This window comes from Podarcis raffonei, chromosome 1, assembly GCF_027172205.1.
Source record: "Podarcis raffonei isolate rPodRaf1 chromosome 1, rPodRaf1.pri, whole genome shotgun sequence".
In the NCBI taxonomy this organism is placed as follows: Eukaryota; Metazoa; Chordata; class Lepidosauria; order Squamata; family Lacertidae; genus Podarcis; species Podarcis raffonei.
In genome coordinates, this window is record NC_070602.1 from 6,054,586 (window position 1) to 6,080,224 (window position 25,639).

Here is a 25,639-nt window from a genome sequence, read left to right on the forward strand (position 1 = left end):
TGATGGGAGGGCGTTCCACAGGGTGGGTGCCACTACCAAGAAGGCCCTCTGCCTGGTTCAGTGTACCTTGGCTTCTCCCAGTGAGGGAATCGCCAGAAGGCCCTCAGAGCTGGACCTCAGTGTCCGGGCAGAACAATGGGGTTGGAGATGCTTCTACTGGACTGAGGCCGTTCAGGGCTTTAAAGGTCAGCATCAACACTTTCAATTGTGCTCAGAAATGTACTGGGAGCCAGTGGAGGTCTTTCAAGACTGGTGTTATGTGGTCTTGGCGGCTGCTCCCAGTCACCAGTCTAGCTGCCGCATTCTGAATTAGTTGCAGTTCCCGGGTCACCTTCAAAAGTAGCCCCACATAGATGCCAGTGTTGCCCGAAGCACCCCTGACCATCATTCAAGGCACCCCAGAGTGCCACAGCACCCTGGCTGAAAACTACTGTATTAGGGGTCACTTTTGTGTTCATAGCAGACACCCAGATGTATACAACACACAATACTGTCATCTTCGTAGTGTTCCTTACAATTTTAGAAAACCTACGAGGATTCACACAACTAGCCTCTCCCAAGTCAGAATGAATGGAATAATAAAAACCAAACCAGCCAACCTTAGGAAAACTCCTGTTAAAAGATTTATTGCAATAATACAATAAATTTTTAGAAAAACACACGCATCTGTTAGGTTACAACCCTACCTAGTGGGGCAAGTGGCGCAAGGTTTGCTGAAAAGGCAGCCAGGGGTTGGGGACCCTCAAACATAAATCCCGCTCAGAGGGTGGAGAGCACTCCTCATTTCAGAAGCTTAGCTCGTATCTTTTGAGGCCACTGACCCTAAATGCGCAGCCTTGCCTCTGTGGCGCCACAACTATGACCCGCAAGATTCTCAGCCGGCCGTCTTCAGCCACAACAGTCCGCTAATGGGGAGCCTCTCTGCTCCTCGCCATTCAAGCAGAACACAATCACACCTCAATTGCACTAAAGTTTTGGGCACACACTCCCGGTTTCTCCACATAGCTATATATGTGTAAAAACATTTTTTATATATGTGTGTGTATCTATTTATATATACATATAAAACAAAAACCAACCGGAAAAAAACCATTGTTACCCAAAAAAAAAGTGTTTCTGGAAAGGATTTGACACCCTAACATATTACAATCCTTGGGGCGCACCTTTGTGAATTCCGAGTGGATGCTACACTACGGCGCTAGAGAGGCATCGTTTTAAGACAAAGAAATCAGGACTGACAAAAGGTTTGTGGTTTACTGGCATTTCCTATTAAGAGGGTTTCCCCTCTCTTCTTTTTTAAACAAACCATAAATAAGCAGCAGAATGGATGATGGGGCAGGGAAGGGAACATACGAGTTATATTTACAAGGGGGAAAGGGCCCAGGGCCAGCTGGGAGAACCCAGCAGCTACGAGCCCAGCACTGAGCAGCCTATCTCCTTTGCAACTAATAAAGTGCCTTCTTTCACAGGACCTCCTTCCACACATATCGTTTCGAACACAGGAGAGACTCGCAGGGCAGTGTCCCATGTTGAGCATCCTTTGAGGCAAAGACAAGTGAGCCCTGCACCACCCGGTTTCCCTCCAGTCTCTCATAGCTGGACAAAACCTCACCGGGAGCCTGCGATGATGGAGCAGGCTGGATTACATTGCTGCTGTTCTTCTGCATTAAGTCTTCGCGGGCTGGGAAATCCCGCCCGACCGGTTTAAAACTGAAAACACTGAACCGGTGGGATCTTTGGTTTATTAACAGAAATGTGCAGAACCCCATCTCCCGCAAGTACGTCTGCCACGCAAGGTTCCCCACGCCACCAACTTCCACCCAACTCCAGGCCAAAGTGGGACAGGCAGAGAATCAGAGCAGAAACACATCACAGAATCGAAACAGCCAAGAGCCAAATATTCAGCACCAGCGGCTGGAACCCTCTCCTGAAGACTGCAGAAATGCCCACCAGCCCAGGCCCGTTATCTGTGAGGAGGAAGCCTTTGGCCTGGCATGATTTTGGTCTCTGCATGTGTGCTACTCCACAGAAGTGGATGCCCGCAGGACTGCACCACGTGACTCTGAATCATGGCAGCAAAGCATCCTTGGGCTCACACTGCTGGGAGTGGCATGGGCAGGGAGGCTGCCTGACTGGCACCTCTCCCCCAAGGTGCACACTTGGCACATTAGGCCGCAGTGGGGTTGCAAGAGAGCAAGGGCAGAAACAGAAACCCAACTTCTCTATTGTTCTGTAACGCATTGGGGGTTGCTACATCGTGCCACTGGATGCTGGACTTCAGTGTTCTCTATCTGCGGTGGAACTCTGGCCCAAATTTCCCCACCTGCCCTGCCTGACTTGCACCTTTTGATCACTCATTCCTTGCCAAGGCCTGGCCTCCATGCACACAGGGCCTACGCTGTCTCTTATACACGGAGAGATGGACTTGCATGCTCAGAATCCCCACCCACTAAGTGCCTGAACCAGGACTGGTTTTCTCTAGGGGGCTGAACAAGGAAAGGGTGCATTGCCAAAAGCCTAATTCGCCCCCCCCAATTGCCAAAAGCCTGCCTAGTCAGAAGCCAGGCTGAGGTCCGAGGGGCACCGTGCTACATCCAACCAGAAGCTGAACTGGATGCAAGAACCAGGAGGATTTCATGGGGTTTTTGACCAAGGAGGAACACAAGCCTCATTGCTCTCCACAAGGAGCACAGGATTTCTTTAAAAAAAACCAAAAAACCCCCCACATGGAACGTGGACCAAACGTCAAAACAAAAGTGCGGCTCCTTTGCACACAAAGAGGATTTGTGACGAGACAAACCTTATTGTAGCAGTAGAATTGCTCTGTATTGGCAAGTTATTACAGTCCAGGCTTTCTTTGGTGTCGGGCAGCCAGAGCAAGAAGCCAGGGAACTCTTGAGTGACTCAGCATAAAAAACGTTCTGCAACTGGATCCATAAGAGTGTGCGCACACACATGCACACTCACACAATGAAGGCATGACCTAACATCTAATTTCTCCCCTTTAAAAATAAATAACCTATTGATATTGAAGAAACATGATGTATTAAAATTATGGCAACGGAGATCAGAGACCACACAGAAATGCAGCAATCTGCACATCTTGCCAGAAGGCTCTACAAATGTGCATTTTGTGCTGCAAATTTTCTCCCCTGTGCACACTTTTAGAATAAACACACACAAACAAACGTAACCCAAGAACCCTGCTGGGAACTAATCACAGGGGATGTGGTGGCCTCATGCACTGGGCAGAACTGCCACGATAGTTTTCTCTTTCAGTCTTCATGCTTCAAGATGATTTGCCAGGCCACATAACCCCAGATCTATTTCCTTGTTTTTGTTTTTTTGTTTAAGGGACTAAACTAAAAAAGAAACTGAAGTTAACAGACAGGATCCTCCTCCTTTCACCCTCAGCAGAACACGTGGGACTCGGAAGAGGCACAGAGTTCCATTTTCAGGTCTCCAAAATGTGTGTCGAGAGAAAACGAGATGCAAGGTGACTGCTGCGCAGTCAAGCTTGGGCAAATTGAAAGCATCTTCCAGAGGGGAGTGCGTGTTACGCAATCAGATGTCTGACCCTTGATGTTCCAGGCACTACTTAGCAGAATTGGGAAGGTTTACTACAGTGATGGTGGGCGGGATGTGGGACAGGAATTCCCCCCCGCCCCACAGAGGTCCGAGTGTCACCCTAGCGATGTCCAGTGTACGCTTTGAACCAGGAGGTAACGGAGGCCGCGGCCGAGGAGATCATGCCCCCTGCGCTGCTGCTGGCGATGGGCTCTCGCGAGGCCAGCGTGCTCTGGCTCTGAAGCATCTCCACCGTCTGCGAGGGGATGTCGCAGAACCGGGGGCTGGGCAGGTTCTCCCAGTCCGTCCCCAGGTCCGTCTCTTCGTCGCTGACACGTTCGTCGCCGCTCTCGTCCGTTTCGCCGGCGCCACTGGGGTCCACGAACTCCATCGAGTCCTCCAGGTCGGCGCTGATCTCGAACGGCCCAGACCTGGGGTCGGAAAAACTGACTCGGCTTACGGGGAAAACGACTCGCAAATCGGGACCGGCAAGAGGAACTAAGATACCTTTTGCAGGAGAATGACAGAGCTTTGCTCCACTTACAAACTCCCCAGAAAAACAAGGTTTAAACTGGGCACCCCCAAACCCAGGCCTCCAATGGGACTACAATTCCCATCATCCCTGACCACTGGTCCTGTTAGCTAGGGATGATGGGAGTTGTAGTCCCAAAACAGCTGGAGGGCCGAGTTCAGGGGTGCCTGGTTTCAACTGGCTGGTGGATCACTTAATAATAATGCTGTAAGCTGTGGTGTAGGGACAGGAATCCAGGTTCTCATAATATTTGGGAAGGTCTCCAGCGAAATTTGAAGAACACAAGTAAGGGAAAGGGTGCCACGGTCTAACCCTTTTGAGGCCAGGATTGGAGCTGAAGGGAAACCAAAGGAACTAAGCTTGCTGGGAAAAGGACCTAACCCCTCTCTACCATGGTGAACCACAGACACACTCTCCCATATTAAGGATACATTGCAGTCTGGCCCAAGAGGGCTGGGGAGCAGGGCTGCAGAGAAGGCCTGGCCGGGGAAGAGCCGCCGGGTGAGAGAGACAGACTTGGATGGCTACATTCAGCCCCCAGGCCTGAAATTCCTCTCCCCTTCAGGTAGAAGATCCAGCTCAGCTTGTGGATGCCAATTTCCCTCCAAGCCACAGAGGGTTGCTGCCAGCCAGAGCTGAGTCTCCTAGGCTATGTGGACCGCTGCTCCAGTTCAGTATAAGGCAGTTTCAGTTGCTGAATTTGGCTCTCTGTTCGGTTGTCATGGTCCCATTTCATAGCTCAGGGAAAGCTGAATTAGGAAAGGAGGCCCTGAGGGAGCAGAGGGAGGGGGGAGGTATCCTGGTGGCACAGGGATGGGGAATAATAATAATAATAATAATAATAATAATTATTATTATTATTATTATTATTATTATTATTATTATTTATTATTTATACCTCGCCCATCTGGCTGGGCCTCCCCAGCCACTCTGGGCAGCTTCCAAAAATATATATATTAAAATACTGTACATCAAACATTAAAAGAACAATGGGGGCGGAGACGCTCCTTCAGATATACTGGACTGAGGCCGTTTAGGGCTTTAAAGGTCAGCACCAACACTTTGAATTGTGCTTGGAAACGTCCTGAGAGCCAATGTAGGTCTTTCAGGACCGGTGTTAAAAGGTTTCAGCAGCCGCTCCCAGTCACCAGTCTAGCTGCCGCATTCTGGATTAGTTGTAGTTTCCGGGTCACCTTCAAAGGTAGCCCCACATGGAGCGCATTGCAGTAGTCCAAGCAGGAGATAACCAGAGCATGGACTACTCTGGCGAGACAGTCTGTGGGCAGGTAGGGTCTCAGCCTGCGTACCAGATGGAGCTGGTAAACAGCTGCCCTGGACACAGATTTGACCTGTGCCTCCATGGACAGCTGTGAGTCCAAAATAACTCCCAGGCTGCGCACCTGGTCCTTCAGGGGCACAGTTACCCCATTCAGGACCAGGGAGTCCTCCACACTTGCCCGCCTCCTGTCCCCCAAAAATAGTACTTCTGTCTTGTCAGGATTCAACCACAAGGGGAAGGCTGTGCCAGGCTTAGAAGTGGCACAGAAAGGGGACAAGGAGGGAGAGGTGGTGATGGCAGGGCGCAAAAGAGGCTGGAAGCTGCTTCTTACCTTCCCAAATGTTCTGTCTCGGGGCTGACCAGGTACATCAGGTTCCTGAGTGTATGCAGAGGATGCAGGAGGTCTAAGTTTACGTGCTGGAAGAGGAAGAAAGCAGAACATCCATCAGGCAAAATGTGCTGAGACGAGGAAGGGAAGTGTGAAGCCACCCAAGAGTCAAAACCCAAAAATTTTTTTCCTTCCAGTAGCACCTTAAAGACCAGCTAAGTTAGTTCTTGGTATGAGCTTTCGTGTGCATGGCAGACCAACACGGCTAACTATCTGTAACTGCCACCCAAGAGGTTAAAGAAAAAGAAAAACTGCATTCACTGTACCTGAGAAAAGCAAAGGTAAAGGATATTGGCGTTCAGCTTTTTCACTGCCCACGTGAACTTCCTCCTGCTGAGGTTTTCCCCGCAGAACTCACTGCAAGACACGTTAAAAACACATGCACAAACTGAAGAGAGAGCTCTCAATGAAAGGATCCTCTCCCCTCCGCTTTTTGCAATGCTAGCAAATCAACCAAATCTTGGCAAAACGATGGCTTTTATTTGGCCAGTTGGCAGGAAAGGGAAAAGCGTGCATCTTGCCCACCTCCATTTGTGGAAGGAGGCAAAGCTAACTGTTTGGGGTTTGGGCACTTATTCCATGCAGAAATAATAATAATAATAATAATAATAATAATAATAATAATAATAATAATAATAATAATTTATTATTTATTCCCCACCCATCTGGCTGGGTTTCTCCAGCCACTCTGGGAGGCTTCCAACAGAATATTAAAATACAATAACCTATTAAACGTTAAAAGCTTCCCTAAACAGGGCTGCCTTCAGATGTCTTCTAAAAGTCTGGTAGTTGTTTTTCTCTTTGACATCTGGTGGGAGGGCGTTCCACAGGGAGGGCGCCACTACAGAGAAGGCCCTCTGCCTGGTTCCCTGTAACTTGGCTTCTCGCAGTGAGGGAACCGCCAGAAGGGCCTCGGCGCTGGACCTCAGTGTCCGGGCTTAGTGATGGGGGTGGAGATGCTAATTCAGGTATACTGGACAGAGGCTGTTTAGGGCTTTAAAGGTCAGCACTAACACTTTGAATTGTGCTCGGAAACGTACTAGGAGCCAATGTAGGTCTTTCAAGACTGGTGTTATATGGTCTTGGCGGCCGCTCCCAGTCACCAGTCTAGCTGCTGCATTCTGGAAGGAATCCCTTCGAGAGTGGAAGGGTTAAGTCAAAGCTGCAGGCCCTGTCACCCAACCTGTTTGCATTCACACACACATCTCTCTCTCTCTCTCTCTCTCTCTCTCTCTCTCTCTCTCTCTCTCTCTCTGTGTGTGTGTGTGTGTGTGCAGGTCCTGTTCAGTAAGCAGAGACCCATGACCAGGGTTTCCCAAACCCAGCCCTCCAGCTGTTTTTTTGGACTACAACTCCCATCATCCCTAGCTAACAGGAGCAGTGGTCAGGGATGATGGGAGTTGTAGTCCAAAAACGGCTGGAAACCCAAATTTGGAAAATGCTGCACAAGAGGTCCCTCCCTATACCTAGAGAACGAACCCGGGAGCAGCTATTGGGGCTTCCTGTTTTCTGCGGGAGACTTATCAAATGCACAAGGTGAAAAGGTGAAATCCACGCTGCTCTCAAATATCTCCATTTTTTGCTTCCTCTCCAGTGCTACCACACGGGCCTTGGGGAACTCAAAGTGCTTCACGTATAAAGGTAAAGGGACCCCTGACCATTAGGTCCAGTCGTGGCCGACTCTGGGGTTGCGGCGCTCATCTCACTTTATTGGCCGAGGGAGCTGGCATTTGTCCACAGACAGTTTTTCCTGGTCATGTGGCCAGCATGACTAAGCCGCTTCTGGCGAACCAGAGCAGCGCACGGAAACGCCGTTTACCTTCCCGCCGGAGCGGTACCTATTTATCTACTTGCACTTTCACATGCTTTCAAACTGCTAGGTTGGCAGGAGCAGGGACCGAGCAACGGGAGCTCACCCCGTCGCGGGGATCCGAACTGCCAACCTTCTGATCAGCAAGTCCTAGGCTCTGTGGTTTAACCCACAGCGCCACCCGTGTCCCTTGCTTCACATATACTCCCTTGCAATTGTTACAACGTGCAATTGTACAGCGAGTCCAGCTGTTCAGCATCTACCCTGCGGGAAAGGGGGTCTTTCCGAAACGTTGCACGCGGAAGAAAATCCCAGAGTGTAAACTGGGGTTCATGCACTTATAGACCTGGTGCTCAAAACACACGGCGCTCCCCTCGCGCCACCCGCCGGGTTATTCCAAGACAACTTGCCTGTTGTACAGCTTCTTGGGAAGGTTAACGTCAAGTATATGCGACAAAATGTTGACAAGCTGAGTTGTATAGCACAGGGCAGCACTGATGGTGTAAGCAGGGTTGTTATGTTCCATGTCTGGAAGGGAAACAACAACAACAGACCCCCCCCCATCAGTAGGTTGTAAAAGGGCTCCCCCCCCCCCAGGAGTATCAACTATATACGTCTCCCCAGGAAACAGCCCTATCAAGAAGGGAGCCTTAGATCCCAGTGTAGCATAATAGTTAGGGTGCCGAACTAGGAGCTGGGAGATCAGGGTTCAAATCACTGCTTGGCCATGAAGCTCAATTTTGGGCCAATAACTGCCTCTCAGCTCAGCCTGCCTCGTAGGTTGTTGGGGTTAGAGAGGAAGGAGAGAACCCCGTAGGCTGCCTTGAGCTCCTTGGGAGAAAAGGGTAGCGTAGGGAGCTGGGCATGTTTAGCCTGGAGAAGAGGAGGCTAAGGGGTGATATGATAGCCATGTTCAAATATATAAAAGGATGTCACATAGAGGAGGGAGAAAGGTTGTTTTCTGCTGCTCCAGAGAAGCGGACACGGAGCAATGGATCCAAACTACAAGAAAGAAGATTCCACCTAAACATTAGGAAGAACTTCCTGACAGTAAGAGCTGTTCGACAGTGGAATTTGCTGCCAAGGAGTGTGGTGGAGTCTCCTTCTTTGGAGGTCTTTAAGCAGAGGCTTGACAACCATATGTCAGGAGTGCTCTGATGGTGTTTCCTGCTTGGCAGGGGGTTGGACTCGATGGCCCTTGTGGTCTCTTCCAACTCTATGATTCTATGATTCCAGGAATGCAATAAACAAATACATTGGTATCTTGGTTCTCAAATGCCTTGGAACCCAAACACTGTGTCAGGGGGCTGCCATCAAGGGAGGGGAGAGAGGTAGGACTGTACAGAGAGCCTCCCCGTTTGTTGAGCAGCTGCACCTTGTCAAGAGTCTGGTGAAGGCGGGCCCTCAGGAGAAACGGAGGAAGAAGGAAAAGGGGGGGCGTGTTGCAAAGGCTCATCCAGCCTGAGATGAGCCACAACACCACTCCCAAGAGGTTTGAAATGCCACTTCCGTCGCAGAGTTGTTGCCAGGGAAATAAACATAAGGAAATGAGGCCGAGACGGGGTTTCCCTGGGCTTTTGTGCTGGAAGTCAATTCGGAAGAAACCACTTCCAGAATCTGCTAGTAATTGAGGCAGACCTGGATTTTGAACTTCTGCACTGTACATAGTTTGCACTCAATAAAACCTGTGAAAGACAGGTCGGATTCCTGGCTGTTATCCTCGTGAGAAACCACACACATTCCTCACACACTGCAAACCCAGAAGTAAGTGTTCTGGTTTGCGAACTTTTTTCGGAAGCCGAATGTGCTCTGTTTTGAGTGCCATGCTTCTGTTTTCAGTGTTACGCTGAGATCTGTCTGTTTTTGCTATTTATTTTGCATTTTTGTGGCTTTTTTGAGACTGTGTGGAACCCAATTCAGCTACTGATTTATTGTGTGACTGCAGTACATTGTTTATTGCTTTCATTTTATGGATCAATGGTCTCATCAGATAGTAAAAATCATGTTAAATTGCATTTTTAGGGGTTGTTTTTAAAAGTCTGGAACGGATTAATCCATTTTGCATTACTTTCGATGGGAAAGTGTGTCTTGGGTTTTGGACCGCTTTGGTTTTGGAATGGACTTCTGGAACGGATTAAGTTTGAGAACCAAGGTACCACTGTATGGAGGGGTAGAGATGTCAGGGAAGCACATAACCTGCACATAACTTCAACTCACTTTGTCCATGGCTGTGATGTGAACCCTCAATTCTGCCCAGCTCTATCCCCTAGTACTTTTGCTTCCACACACCCACGGACAGGACACAAACAAAAATTAAAACCGTGTTGCGAAACAGTGTATGAATTATACAAGTTATTTATCTTCTCTGAACCGTGAGTCACAAATCCCAAAGCCCAGCTGAAATTTTTGCTGCTGTTCCGGCTTCTGAGAGTTCTGCAGGCGAGGGATTTGCCGGCATGTTGTCACAACCAGGAAAAAAAGGAAAGGAAGCCACGGAGTTGAATTTTGTGCCTGGACCTGTGCTCCACAGCTTTGTGGGGCTGCAGAATCGCAAACGACGGGGGAGCCCTGCTGACAAACTTCCAGGCTTCCCTTAATTCAGTCTAAGCTAAGGATGAGACGGTTAAATCTGCAATGATTAAATGGGCACAAGACGTTGGACATAATATCATGTTTGCTGACTGGGAACAGTTGTGGACCACCGGGATTAAATTCACGGCATGTAATGCCTTAAGAGAGAATATTATGAAAATGATATACAGGTGGTACATGACCCCAGTCAAGCTTGCAAAAATCTATCATTTGCCCGACAATAAATGTTGGAAATGTAAGGAAAATGAAGGTACATTCTTTCACCTTTGGTGGACGTGTCCCAGGATTAAGGCGTTCTGGGAAATGATATATAATGAATTGAAAAAGGTATTTAAATATACCTTCTTGAAGAAACCAGAGGCCTTTCTCTTGGGCATGGCTGGCCAAGTGGTGCCAAAGAAGGACAGAAGTTTTTTTATGTATGCTACAACAGCAGCAAGAATACTCATCGCAAAGTATTGGAAGACGCAAGATCTACCCACTCTGGAAGAATGGCAGATGAAACTGATTGACTGTATGGGACTGGCAGAATTGACGAGCAGAATCCGTGACCAGGGAGAAGAGTCGGCTGAAGAAGATTGGAAAAAATTTAAGGACTATTTACAGAAATACTGTAAAATTAAGGAAAGTTAAATGGTGTTGGATTGAAATTGAGAGGTTTCTAGCTGCAATGATATATAAGAACATAGATGGGGGGGGAAAGGGTTTGAAAAATAAGGTAATGTTATAAGCTGTAATGCTTTAAATGAAGGATTTGCTGAACAAATAACTTTAATTGGGATACAAGGAGGAGAAGTATGAGGAGGTCTGAGAAATTTGTTATTTAAGAGTATGGTTTATGAACTTTATGTCTTTTTTAATATGTTTGTTTGTTCTGTTTCTGTTTGTTTGTTTAAAAAATTGGAAAATTTAATAAATATCTTTTAAAAAAAATAATAATTCAGTCTAAGCTACATGCTCTGCATTGATGTTAACCACATAATGTAGGTGAATGAATGAGCAGAGGCTTACTCCCAGTGAGCTTAACTTCAGCCCAGCCAGAGGCTCTGTGGAATTTTTTTTTACCTGGCCCTTGAGTGGTTTTCTTCTCTTCCACCCAGTTGTAGTAAGCAGAATAATCTCCGTTGTTGGGAAGGGTGATCCAAGGCCCCGCGATGCCTATGCTGGTGTCTCCGTTATGGTCGTCACACACCCATCGCCCGGACAGGTAGGTGGTCCTCCTGGCTTCCGCAAGCTTGCTCACAGTGCTAGAAGTCATGGCGTTGTCGCTCTCGGACGACATGTCTGCGGGGTCCCTGGAATAAAGGCAAGAGGCTGAATGGCGGTCTCTAAGGAAGGATATAGGGACGTGGGTGGCGCTGTGGGTTAAACCACAGAGCCTAGGGCTTGCCGATCAGAAGGTTGGCGGTTCGAATCCCCGCGACTGGGTGAGCTCCCGTTGCTCGGTCCCTGCTCCTGCCAACCTAGCAGTTCGAAAGCACGTCAAAGTGCAAGTAGATACCGTATTTTTTGCACCATAACACTCACTTTTTTTCTCCTAAAAAGTAAGAGGAAATGTCTGTGCGTGTTATGGAGCGAATGCCTACGGATGTGCTGCAGTCGTGAGCAGAGGATCCATGGTTCCCCTTCCTTCCCTCCTCAGTGGCTCGCTTTGAAACAGCAAAGCGGGAGAAGAGCCACTGAGTGGGGAGGAGAGAGGGACAGAGAGCCTGCTTGCTTTAAAGGAGCAAAGCGGGAGAGGAAAGGAGCCACTTACACAAGTCCGGAGCTGTTTTTTTCAGCGAGCCGAGGAGGAGGGAGAGAACAGCTAGCTAAATAGCAGCAAAGTTTTTCGCAAGCAGGCTCTCTGTCGCTCTCTCCTCCCCACTCAGCTGGCTAAATAGCAGCAAAGTTTTTCAGCGAGCCGGGGAGGAGGGAGAGAAGCAGAGACTTTAAAGGAGCAAAGCAGGAGAGGAGAGGAGCCTTCTCCTCTTATACCCTTCTTCTGCATTATTAACAGCATCCTCCTCCACCCACCCCACGCGTGCTCCTTGTCCCTTGACTGCTTTTCCTTCCCTCCCCACTTAAAACGTGGTTACAAAGCATGGATCCACATAGATTCTCAGGAATTTTGCACTGGGTCACCCCAAATTCACCATCAGATCACATAGCATGTCCATGGCTACAGCTTGCACCAAAAAAATCACGCACCCACTGTTGCCTGGGGCTGCAGTGGTACAAAAACGTGGTTACAAAGCACGGATCCACATGGATCCTCAGGATTTTTGCATTGGGCTACCCCAAACTCACCGTCAGATCACATGTCTGTGGCCACAGCATGAACCACAAAAATCATACATCCACTTTTTCGTTTAGAATATTTTTTTTCTTGTTTTCCTCCTCTAAAAACTATGTGTGTGTTATGGTCGGGTGCGTGTTACAGAGCGAAAAATACGGTAAATAGGTACTGCTCCAGCGGGAAGGTAAACGGTGTTTCTGTGTGCTGCTCTGGTTCGCCAGAAGCGGCTTAGTCATGCTGGCCACATGACCTGGAAGCTGTACGCCGGCTCCCTCGGCCAATAAAGCGAGATGAGCACTGCAACCCCAGAGTCGGCCACGACTGGACCTAATGGTCAGGGGTCCCTTTACCTTTTAAGGAAGGATATAGCCACCCCCACTAGCGGCTGCTACTGGTGTCCCCTCCGTGAACTGGGCAACCTGTGCTCAAGGGGCTCAGAAACTGGGCAGAAAATACAGAAATAAATAAACTCCTTGGGACATTGTCCCAGGAGTCCAGCTTTTCCTCTAAAAAGCGGGAAAAGTTAAAATTAAGCACATTGCTTTCAGTGGAAGAAATAAACCCATGCTAACATCATCTCCCTTAGGCAGAAAGTGCTTAAAATCGAACATTTAAAGAATTAGCTTCTGTCAAAGAAAAGCTGAAAACAGGCGTAAGACAAAACAGGTGTTGAGGCTGCAACCCCAAGCAAACTAATTATCCCCACCCACCCAGCCACCTAGAAACCACCCTTTAGACCACGCAGGGTAAAACAGAGGAAAATTAAGAACCAGGCATGTCCCCTTGAGCAGGATAAGCCTATATGGGATAGCTCAGTCGGCAGAGCATGGGACTCAAGCCCCGCATTGAACAAACAGATTCTTGCACTGCAGGGAGTTAGACTAGAAAGCTCTTGTGGTCCTTTCCAACTCTACAATTCTTTATTATTATAATACAGTCGTAACTCAGAAGTCGAATGGAATCCGTTCCGGAAGCCCGTTTGACTTCCAAAATGTTCGGAAATCAAGGCGTAGCTTCCATTTGGTTTATGATTGTGCAGGCGTGCCGGAAACAATAGACGTTCGGCTTCCAAAAAGACGTTCGAAAACTGGAACACTCACTTCTGGTTTTTGATCGTTTGGGAGCTGGAACGTTCTGTTGGGACATTGCCTACGTGCTTCTGTGCAGCTTGGCAGAGTGAACAATTAGTAAGTTGGCTGAAGGCCAGGGAGACTGAGCAGGGGGAGTTTCTGCCTGGAGACATGGGAGCCTTGGCTACAGCTCTACTCTTGGAGGAGGTCGCCCATATAGGCAGAATGACCCATGACTTCTCTGTGTGTAGGAGAGTCTTGGAGTGAGTTGAAGTTTTGTTGAGAGAGAGTTAAGATCCATATCTGCAACTTGTATATAGTAACTTGTGAGTCTGCTGTTGTACATAATAGATCTCTAAGAAACCAAGTTACTAGTAGGCAGCATTTTGTTCCTGATCATCCTGCCAGCTTGCAAACAAACGTTTCCAGAAAGTCTGTGTACACTCTGCAATTTTCAACACATTCAACTCCCAAGGCGTTTGGGAGCTGGGGTATGACTGTAATAATATTATTGCCTGTATGCAGCCCATCTATCTGGGTTGCCCCAGTCAGAATTCTTTGATCCTAAGATAGAAAGTAGTGATGTATGGAAGTGAGAGCTGGACCATAAAGAAGGCTGATCGCCGAAGAATTGATGCTTTTGAATTCTGCTGCTGGAGGAAACTCTTGAGAGTCCCATGCACTGCAAGAAGATCAAACGCATCCATTCTTAAGGAAATTAGCCCTGAGTGCTCACTGGAAGGACAGATCCTGAAGCTGAGGCTCCAAGACTTTGGCCACCTCATGAGAAGAGAAGACTCCCTGGAAAAGCCCCTGATGTTGGGAAAGATGGAGGGCACGAGGAGAAGGGGACGACAGAGGACGAGATGGTTGGACAGTGTTTTCGAAGCTACCAGCATGAGTCTGACCAAACTGCGGGAGGCAGTGGAAGACAGGTGTGCCTGGTGTGCTCTGGTCCAGGGGGTCACAAAGAGTTGGACACGACTAAACGACTAAACAACAACAACAACAAAGATAGAAATGTAGTAACTTTCAAAAAATGAAGCTGTAACTCCCACTGCGGCTCAAAGGGACTTTCACCCAAGTAAACGTGATTCTGGTTTGGGTACAAACTGGGTGACCATTTCAACACAACCCCTTGTTCCCATATTCCCATGGCCTTCCAGTTGCCACCAGGTTTCCTGCCCACAGCTGTGCAGCCAGATGAGCATGGATGTAAGTAACAAAATTATTATTACTACTAAACCCCACAAAAGAGCATATGTATGCCTCTCGCCTGCTGCATCTTGCAGACCAAGGAAGTGAGCACTGCCACCCAAGCGGGCAGCTCACCCCACTGGCTCGGCATCTTCCCCTTCCTTCCCTACCTCATGCCAATCTTCACCTCCTCGATAGGGAAGATGACGGAGGTGAGTTCCAGGACATGCGAGCGCCGGAGGCCTGCAAGGTGCTCGTGCTGGCTCCTCAGGTCGTAGTTCCTTTTCTCCACCAGCTCTCCCAGCTTGCGGTTGTGCCTCTGGATCTTCTCCTTCTTCTCCTGATGCCGCTGGGCCCTGCGGTACAGCTTCTGGTTCTCGTCCTTAATTCGGAGAAGCCACTCGGAGTCTGGGGCAGAGCAAAGGCAACGGTTAGCTTTCGGGGTGGAACTGTAGTTTCTTCAAACTGGTGCTGCAACCGGCTCATTCTTTCGATCAGAGATGGCCAGTCCTAGGCAATAGCTTTAATTTTTAGCTTCAACTTGATTTTCCCCCCAGCTGTTAACTTGTGATTAATGAAAAAGGGTTAGTTACATTGCTCTAGCAGGAGGGACGCGGGTGGCGCTGTGGGTTAAACCACAAAGCCTAGGACTTGCCGATCAGAAGGTCGGCAGCTTGAATCCCCACGACGGGGTGAGCTCCCGTTGTTCAGTCCCTGCTTCTGCCAACCTAGCAGTTCGAAAGCACAACAGTGCAAGTAGATAAATAGGAACCGCTCTGATTGGAAGGTAAACGGCGTTTCCGTGCGCTGCTCTGGTTCGCCAGAAGCGGCTTAGTCATGCTGGCCACATGACCCGGAAGCTGTACGCCGGCTCCCTCGGCCAATAAAGCGAGATGAGTGCTGCAACCCCAGAGTCGGCCACGACTGGACCTAATGGTCAGGGGTCCCTTTACCTTTACATTGCTCTAGCAGTTGTTTCCCCAACTTGCTTCCCCAGCTGTTGTTGGACTACAACTCCCATCATCCCTGACCACTGGTCCTGCTAGCTAGGGATGATGGGAGTTGCAGTTCAACAACTGCTGGGGACCCACCGCTCTCATGGTTATAACTGGTTGCTTGAACCACTTTATGCCAACTGAAAGGGCCCCCTCAAACATGCCCAATGCTATTCCGCTACTGAGGATTGCAGGGGAAGACTGACAAACGAAGGCCAAACTTTCTTTCGGTGAAGTTGCCCGCCATTACTGATCTTATCATCAAAGAAGCCCAGATCAGCTTCTGGGAAATGCTAAGGTCACATAGCATGCTTTGCAAAGCCGCTCAGCTATGGGAACAGGACTGCCCCAGATAGAGTCTGCCAACGCTTCTACTGAGGAAGAAGAGGAGGAGGAGGGGAGGAGTTTGGACTTGATATCCCGCCTTTCACTCCCCTTAAGGAGTCTCAAAGCGGCCAGCAATTTCCTTTCCCTTCCTCCCCCACAAACATTCTGTGAGATGAGTGAGGCTGAGAGACTTCAGAGAAGTGTGACTGGCCCAAGGTCACCCAGCAGCTGCATGTGGAGGAGCGGGGAATTGAACCCAGTTCACCAGATTACGAGTCCGCCGCTCCTAACAACTACACCACGTTGGCTCCCAGCACGAGCATCACTTACTTCGTGCCATTTCTTCGTTTTCCTTGCAGATCGTTTGCTTCAGCTGCTCAACCCTCATTTTGCAGGACATTATTTTCCACCTCTGTAAGAAACAGAGCGAGTAGAGGAGCTGCCCCAAAACCCACCACCTCAACAGCCTTAATCAACCAATCAGTATTGTCTCAGGGTCCAAAGGAGCAGCACCTATGATAGGGCTATTTATTATCCCCTGAACTGCACACTGCAATGTTTTCAATCAAGAAGCTTCTTGCGCCCCTCACTAGGTATAAACATTAAATTACTGTGACCCAGAGTAATCCTGGGGCTGGCAGAGTGTGGTAATTCAGTGCAAGAACAGCACTTTTTGCTTTCCCCAAAGGTGTTATTATTTTAGGGGCAAGTGAGACAACAGATACATCTATTCTCTCAACCAAATTTGCCTTCAGCAAAAAAGTTATATGTCTTGCTTATTTGCCAGCTATTTGGACATTGCCTTAGAAACAGAAAGAGTGGATGGAGGCTAGACCAGACAGATACTTTTACACCTTCAGAATAATAAAGAAATTCCAGCCAAAGTAGCTGTAATTAAGTTCTGTCTTTCTTCCAATGAACTCAAACCATTGCACATGGTCCTCTTCCAGTTCCTGCTTTCTCCTTGAATCAGCCCTGAGAGGTAGGTTAAGCTGGGAACGAGTTTGACTGGCCCAAGGTCACCCAATTGGGCTTCTTGGCCGAGTAGGGATTTGAACTCAGGTCCCTCGGGTCCTGGTCCTACACTTTAAACGCTACACTGCACTGGTGGAAACATAGGATAAAAGCAACTCTCCTTTGCTAAACTCAACAAGTACAAGACATCCAACAAATTTAAGGGTATCCGATCACCCCTTTTAAAATGTAGGTTTACTTTGGCAACTGGTAGAGTATCGGCCTCTTAATCTCAGGGCCATGGGTTCAAGCCCCAAGTTGGGCAGAAAGATTCCTGGACTGCAAGGGGTAGGACTAAATGACCCTCGTGGTTCCTTTCAACTCTACAATTACAGGACACTGTGCTCTGTAATAGGTTTGTGTTTATCCTTCTCTGAAATCATCACTAAATGTCCAAAAGGGAGCTGAGGTTTAGGGATCAACCTTACAAAGTTGTTGCATGGCTTACCAAGATAATGTGGATGTTGTGCTTCGAACACTTGGGAGGGGGGTGTTATATAAATGCAAAATATTACTACTGGACTGAAGCTGGTGCCCCACAGTACAACCCCACACGCCCCTGGGTATGCATGCACAAGAAACCCACAAGCGCAGGGCTGATATGCGGTTCCTTCTCATGTGAAGAAAACAGCGCGGGTCTACACTGAAAAGTGGCCACTGCGCTTCAATGTGAACTGGAAGACTTCCACAGGACTCACCAGCTGGTCAGTTATCCATTTCCCCTCCATAGCTTTTAACAACCTACAAGAAGAGGGGAGCGGAAGGAGCAGAAGATTAGCTGGCAACCAGAACCACGCTTTCAGCAAACATCAGAGGATCGAAAGACGATCTGCCTGTGCTTTAAGCCAACCAAAGCAGGTAAAAGAAACTGAACTGGGACTTACTGGGACTGGAATTCGTGCTGCTTGTTTCTAAGGTGCTTCAATCTCTCCTTCTTTTCAGAAAACCTGGAAAAGAAAGAGGTTCAAAGTTGTGGAAGGTGAAGGAGGTCTGCTGTTTGATGGCCCAGCCTATGTGTTTGTTTTTTAAATCTCCATACAGCACTTTGAAATTTAGGTGCTTTATATACCTAAGGGACGTGTGTCACTGTGGGTTAAACCACAGAGCAGAGCCTAGAACTTGCCGATCAGAAGGTTGGCGATTCGAATCCCCACAACGGGGTGAGCGCCCGTTGTTCGGTCCCAGCTCCTGTCAACCCAGCAGTTCGAAAGCACATCAAAGTGCAAGTAGATAAATAGGTACCACTCCGGCAGGAAGGTAAACGGCGTTTCCGTGCGCTGCTCTGATTTGCCAGAAGCGGCTTGGTCATGCTGGCCACATGACCCGGAAGCTGTACGCCGGCTCCCTCGGCCAATAAAGCGAGATGAGCGCCGCAACCCCAGAGTCGGTCACGACTGGACCCAATGCTCAGGGGTCCCTTTACCTTTGCCATATACCTTAGCAACAGCAGAGCACCAACCTCATCAACTGAAGGAGTAAAAAGATGGATGCAACAATGTCAGACTTTTTAATCAGTGTTAGGAAACCCCCAGGTGCCAGGCACATTTTGTGACTGGCACGGGTCCACTTGCGACCACGCGGAGATCTCTGGATGGCACGTTCTGCGACTGACATCTCCATCTGGCTGAACACTCCAGCTTTCTTAAGCAGGTAAGCAAAAGAGCTTATTTGATGTGCTGGTCTCCCACCTTTTTCTCCAAGGAGTACATAGTTCACCCTCCTCCTCAGTTAACCCCAACAACGACCCTGCGAGGTAGGTTAGGAGGTTGCGACTGGCTCCAAGGTCACCCAGTGAGCTTCATGGCCGAGTGGGGATTTGAACCCTGACCTCCGAGGTCCTAGTCCAACCACTATACCACCCTGGTTTCCTACAGTACTTCCACTATGCAACAGCTATATATATTAAGTAGGTAAATAAATATGAGGAAAGCAAAATGTCACTTAGAGAAGGATCTGAAATATTTTCCTTGATGCTTGAATTTGTTTTATTCTGAATTGTTTTATTAGATGTTTTAATGTGTTGTAAGAAGAAGAAGAGGAGTTTGGATTTGATATCCCGCCTTTTCACTCCCTTTAAGGAGTCTCAAAGCGGCTAACATTCTCCTTTCCCTTCCTCCCCCTGGTATAGAAATGAAAAGAATAATAGTAGTAGTAGTAGTAGTACAGTGGTACCTCAGGTTACATACGCTTCATGTTACAGACGCTTCAGGTTACAGACTCCGCTAACCCAGAAATAGTGCTTCAGGTTAAGAACTTTGCTTCAGGATGAGAACAGAAATTGGGCTCCGGCGGCGCGGTAGCAGCGGGAGGCCCCATTAGCTAAAGTGGTACCTCAGGTTAAGAACAGTTTCAGGTTTAGTACGGACCTCCGGAACGAATTAAGTACTTAACCTGAGGTACCACTATAGTAGTAGTAATAATAATAATAATAAGAAGGGCACCTAGATATTCTGTTGTGGCAACCATAGCCATGGTTTAAGGTGCCATTCGGTGATTAGCTTATATATCTGAGTTTCTAACACTGTTTAGTGTGTTTTGGGTACAGCTGTTTGGCTTAACTTAGACCAGGAGTTTGATGAGGGGCAGCTTATGTTTCACTAGAAGACTGCCAGCCAACTTCTGATAGGTCACCTCAAGGCTGACCGTGGCCTGAACCTGCCTGAACCTCATGTTCTTGAGCAGGAGCAGGATAAGAGATTGGGAATATGCAACCACGTGCTGTATCATTCAATGCACCACCCATGGGATTCTGGCAAAAATAGTAACACCACAAGACTGTGGTCAGGCCACACGTGACCTAAAGAAGCGATGAGCTGTTAAAAGCCAGCCACATATAATCATTTGGAAAGAGATGTGCACTCGAAGGTATACTGATGACAACTATTGGTTAAACGATTTTGAACCCTTCTTCCCTTCTGTTTCTTTATAACATTGGTATACTGTATTTAAATTTATTGAGTGGTACTGTGTTTTCATCAACAGTAATTTCGGCTCATTCTTGGGAAGGAGGTCCCAAATTCCTACAATTTCCCCATTATACTGCACCACCTCAGGTCTCCCCAGTCCACAGGAACAGAAGGGGAGCACAGAGGGGAAAATGAGAGAGGAAGGGTAGCCTGAGAATTGAGCCGCACACCTTGACAAAAGCAGAAAAACAAACATAGCAAACATAGCCAAAGAAGAAAAATACAAAAAGCAGTAACCAATCTAAAATGTAAAACTGACAGAACTAAAGGAGCCAGGTATAAATTAGAGGAAAAGCCTATGCAAGTTTACGCAGAAACAAGCTTCACTATGTTCAGATTGCACAATCCTATACAGTGTAGTAATGCCCAATGAACCTATCAGGGCTTACTTTGGAGTACACTTGCATAGGAGCACATTTAAACATTTTTCTGGTTTCCAAAAGATGCTGAACATTTTCCAGTACAGTGGTACCTCGGGTTAAGAACTTAATTCGTTCTGGAGGCCCGTTCTTAACCTGAAACTGTTCTTAACCTGAGGTACCACTTTAGCTAATGGGGCCTCCAGCTGCCGCCGCACCGCCGCGGCGCGATTTCTGTTCTCATCCTGAAACCAAGTTCTTAACCCGAGGTACTATTTCTGGGTTAGCGGAGTCTGTAACCTGAAGCATCTGTAACCTGAAGCATCTGTAACCCGAGGTGTCACTGTAAATGCAAAGTAAGACACACAAAAGACTTATTGAAATTCATTTCTTTTTTTAAAAAAGAAATCTTCCACTACTAACAGCCCATTCTGCTGCTTCTCATGCCAGGCAGAAACAAGTCACAATCCCTGGCTTAATTTTAAATCTGAAATTGAAACAGGAAATGTGATTTGTTTGATCCTCAAGGAAACCACAATCTGTAACCAAAATCTGTTCTGAAGGGCACCAGATTGGCAAAGACTGCTTTAGCAATTATGTTACGCTATTTTTGCTATCTCCTGGAAATAAGTATTTCCACCCCCCACAATGTACAGTGGTGCCTCGGGTTACAGACGCTTCAGGTTACAGACTCCGCTAACCCTGAAATAGTACCTTGGGTTAAGAACTTTGCTTCAGGATGAGAACAGAAATTGTGCGGCAGTGGCAGTGGGAGGCCCCATTAGCTAAAGTGGCACCTCAGGTTAAGAACAGTTTCAGGTTAAGAACGGACCTCCAGAACGACATTAAGTTCTTAACCCGAGGTACCACTGTACTTCTCAAAACTATGACACAATACTCAAAACACCCTGCACAAAACAAGGGGAGCAGGTTGCCTTTGTTTTTACTAACGGCAGGACTTCCTGCCAAACCGTGACTCATCACCGACAATTAAATGTTAACCAAGCTCTAGCTTCTTAACAAACAAAGTGTTGGAAGAACGTTTCCTGAAACAAACACTGCATTTCAGCATGAAGCATAATTCAGGAGCAGACTAACAATGAGGAAATATAAATCCTATTGAGATCCAAGTGACTCAAACTTCTGTGAAGTTAAGAGTTGAGAAGCGGGAGTTACGACAGCTATGCTATGTAATATTTCGCTCTTGTGACTTCTTCCTGTTTACAAAAACTGTAATTCACCCAAGACATATGTGAAATCATAAATATGATTTATTTTAATCATAAACACACTCTCTCTCTCTAAAGGAACAGGCACGTAGCTTGGGGTGCTCCTGGATCCACTGCTGTCGCTTGAAACCCAGGTGGTTTCAGTGGCAGAGAGTGCTTTCTGTCACACTTGGCTGCTGGCCCAGCTAGACCCCTATCGGGACACAGATAGCCTAACTTCTGTGGCCTATGCTCTGGTTACCTCTAGGTTAGATTACTGCAATGTGTTAAATGTGGGGCTGCGTCTGAAGACGGTTCAGAAACTTCAGCTGGTGCAAAATTCACCGGCCAGGTTGCTCACCAGAGCGAGAGGAGTTGAGCATATTACACCGATCCTGGCCGGACTGCACTGGCTGCCACTTAGTTTCTGAGTCCTAATCAAAGTGCTGGTGCTGACCTATAAAGCCTTAAATGGCTCAGGACCTCATCCAGGGCCCTTCTCTATGTCCCCCGCCCCCTTCTCAAGAGGTTCAGAGGGCAACAACATGAGAACAGGTCTTTTCTGTGGTGTCCCTGTTTGTGGAATACTCTCCCAGAGAAGCTCACCTGGTGCCATCATTACATGTCTTTAGGTATGATTCTTTCCCAGCCCTACCTGAAAATGCCAGGGACTGATCCTGGGACCTTCTGCATGCAAAGCAGATGCTCTTCCACTGATCTACTATGGCCTATCAAGGAGGGTGTTGGGACTACAGAGCTAACAAAAAACCCTCGAATTCTGCGATACAACATCTGCCCTTGCGCCTTGCTTAAGATGCAAGGCAGAAAGTCAGCTACAGTTCCTACCATTTAGAAGAGAAAGGTTCGATACTCAACCTGACAGCTTGCTTAAATTAACAAATGTGTATGGTCACCCACGGTCATGTAAAGAGCACTGGAGGAATCAAACACCGGGGCAAGTACTGCCAGAAGAATCGGGAAACAATACCACCACCCTGAAGAGGACTTTATGCTGCCAGACCAGGCTGGGTTTCCTTCAGTGCTAGCAACGTAAGAACAGTACCACTGGACCTGACTGAGTGCATCCTGTTTCACACCGGGGCAAGCCAGATCCATTTCAGAAGCTGGCCGTGAAGATCACGGACCACTCCCCCAATGTTTGCCCCCGCTCCCACCAACAGATGCCCACAGGTACACTGACCCACCACAGGTAAGCTGTAAGTTGCCCTGGGCACGAGAAAGCAACTAACAAAATTTAATACACAATGACAAGTTTACAAGACAGGAGTCTTGGACTCATAAATCACGGAGCTGGAAGGGACCCTAAGGGTCGACAAGTCCAACCAACTGCAATGTCAGTATCCTGCCCACCAGTATCCCTGGGTGGGCTGGAACCAGCAGCCTCCTGGTTAACAGCCAGACACGCCAACCCCTGAGTGGCTGGCGAGGTCTATTACCTTGACCTCAAGGGGCAGTGTCCACCTGTCGGCACCGAGCCGCAAGAGTGCCTTTGAGCATGTGCAGAGAGCCAAAGCCACTTATATACAGTGGTACCTCGGGTTAAGTACTTAATTCATTCCAGAGGTCTGTTCTTAACCTGAAGCTGTCCTTATCCTGAAGCACTTTAGCTAATGGGGCCTTCCACTGCTGCCGGAGCAGGATTTCTGTTCTCATCCTGAAGCAAAGTTCTTAACCCGAGGTATTATTTCTGGGTAGCTATACTTTTCCCAGTAGTGATGTATGGAAGTGAGAGCTGGACCATAGAGAAGGCTGATCACCGAAGAATGGATGCTTTTGAATTCTGGTGCTGGAGGAGACTCTTGAGAGTCCCATGGACTGCAAGAAGATCCAACTTATCCATTCTGAAGGAAATCAGCCCTGAGTGCTCCCTGGAAGGACAGATCCTGAAGCTGAGGCTCCAAGACTTTGGCGGCCTCATGAGAAGAGAAGACTCCCTGGAAAAGACCCTGATGTTGGGAAAGGTGGAGGGCACAAGGAGAAGGGGACGACAGAGGACGAGGTGGTTGGAGAGTGTTCTCGGAGCTACCAGCATGAGTTTGACCAAACTGTGGGAGGCAGCGGAAGACAGGAGTGCCTGGCGTGCTCTGGCCCAGCGGTTCACGAAGAGTCGGACACAACTAAACGACTAAACAACACTATTTCTGGGTTAGCGGAGTCTGTAACCTGAAGCGTCTGTAACCAGAGGTACCACTGTACAGTGGTACCTCAGGTTAAGTATTTAATTCGTTCTGGAGATCTGTTCTTAACCTGAAACTGTTCTTAACCTGAAGCACCACTTTAGCTAATGGGGCCTCCTGCTGCTGCCGTGCCGCCGGAGCCCAATTTCTGTTCTCATCCTGAAGCAAAGTTCTTAACCCGAGGTACTATTTCTGGGTTTGCGGAGTCTGCAACCTGAAACGTCTGTAACCTGAAGCGTCTGTAACCCGAGGTACCACTGTATACACTTTCTTTATCCGGGGTAAAGCCTTAACTGCAACCGCCCCCCCCCCGGGAGGCTGAGGTGAAAGTGGGGCTGCCGAATTTCCCGCTTGAGGAGCCCCCTCCGGAGAAGCGCAGCCAAGGGGCCCAGAGACCCCGGAGAAGGGGGGAGGGAAGGGGAAGAGGAGGGAGGGGAAGGGCCTGTCCGCCCTCCTCCTCCGAGGCACCCACCGCTCCGAGTCCCGGCCGTCGAAGAAGACGAAGTCCCCCCCGCGGACGCACTTGGCGCAGGTGAGGCGGCGCCGCGTGGTGTTGCAGAGGGGGCAGCGCTCCACCGCCACGTACAGGCCCTCGGCCCGGGACTCCGCCTCGGCCCCGGCCTCCGCTCCCTCGGCACTGGCGGCGGGGGCGGCGGGGGCCACGACCCCGGAGGGCGGCGGCGGGGGCGGCGGGCGCTGCTGTTGCCGCCGCGGGCGCTGCGCCGGGCCCGTCCAGCCGCCGCCCCTGGGAGACGCCATGTTTGCCGACGGGCTCGCGGCGCCCGGCGGTCACGTGGGACTTTGTTTTCAATCCGGGGCATGATGGGAAACAAAACAACCAGCGGAGGGAGGGGGGGACGCGCGCGGCGGGGCTTCGCGGGGGCGGGGCTTCAAGGGGAAAGGAGCGGCGATGACGCATTACGCACAGGCGGGGTGTCACGGGGGAAGTGGCTCTCATTGGCTAATCCCAGACGGGCCTACGGGCGGAGTTTAAAGGGGAAGGAAAGGTGGTGACGCAATACGCAGAGGCGGGGTGTGATGGAGGAAGCGGCTCCCCTATTGGCTAATCCCAGAAGGGCCTACGGGCGGAGCTAAAGGGGAAGGAAAGGTGGTGACGCTCTGAGGAGGAGGCGGGGGTTGATGCGGGGGGGCGGTTCCTATTGGCTGCCTCGCATCCCAATCCCAGGCAGGTGTGGGAGCGCAGCTAAAAGAGGAAGGAATGGAGGTGACGTATTTTAAGGGGCGGGGAATGAATGGGGGCGGTGTTTGATGGGGAAGCGGTTCCTATTGGCTGCCTCCCTGCCCAATCCAAGGCCGACTCCGTTTCCGCTGGATTTCATTCTTGCTCTCCTATAATTTGGGAGTATTTTCACTTTTACTTACTGGGTTATTATTATTATTACTATTATTATTTTTTGTATTTTAGTGTTTTGTTGGAAGCCGCCCAGAGTGGCTGGGGAAACCCAGCCAGATGAGCGGGGTATAAATAAATAAATTATTATTATTATTATTATTATTATTATTATTATTATTATTATTTCTCTGCAAAAAATTTTTGCATAGCGTTTTAAGGTTGCCAGCTGCCGAAAGGAGAAGCTGCCTTTGGAACCGCAGAAAATTAAATTTATGAGATTATGAAAGTGAAATATAAACTCAACGGCAGGCAGGGAGTTAAAAGGTTTGCGTTGGTTCGCCTTTGAAGCCAAATTTGTGAAATTTGCACTTACAGGAACAATAGGAAAACCAAAAGGCAGACATTCCATAGACAAAGGAGATGGTGTTGGACTTTCGGAGGAAGAGAGGAGAACTAGCCCCGCTGTAGAAAAAGGAGGGCTGTGTGGAGAGTCTCTTCCTTTAAA

At 48.7% G+C, this 25,639-nt stretch overlaps 1 protein-coding gene across 1 annotated transcript; it reads right to left on the reverse strand.

Moving 5' to 3' along the window:
- Positions 1–3,259: 3,259 nt before the first annotated feature.
- ATG14 (autophagy related 14) lies at positions 3,260–24,563 on the reverse strand. The gene is made up of 10 exons (XM_053390536.1): positions 24,253–24,563; positions 17,934–17,996; positions 17,748–17,790; positions 16,366–16,447; positions 14,884–15,121; positions 11,234–11,463; positions 7,987–8,104; positions 6,033–6,123; positions 5,710–5,795; positions 3,260–3,998 (listed from the first exon to the last, which is right to left on the reverse strand). Exons 1-10 carry the CDS (start codon positions 24,537–24,539, stop codon positions 3,689–3,691), a joined length of 1,548 nt encoding a protein of 515 aa, XP_053246511.1. The 5' UTR covers positions 24,540–24,563; the 3' UTR covers positions 3,260–3,688.
- Positions 24,564–25,639: the final 1,076 nt, after the last annotated feature.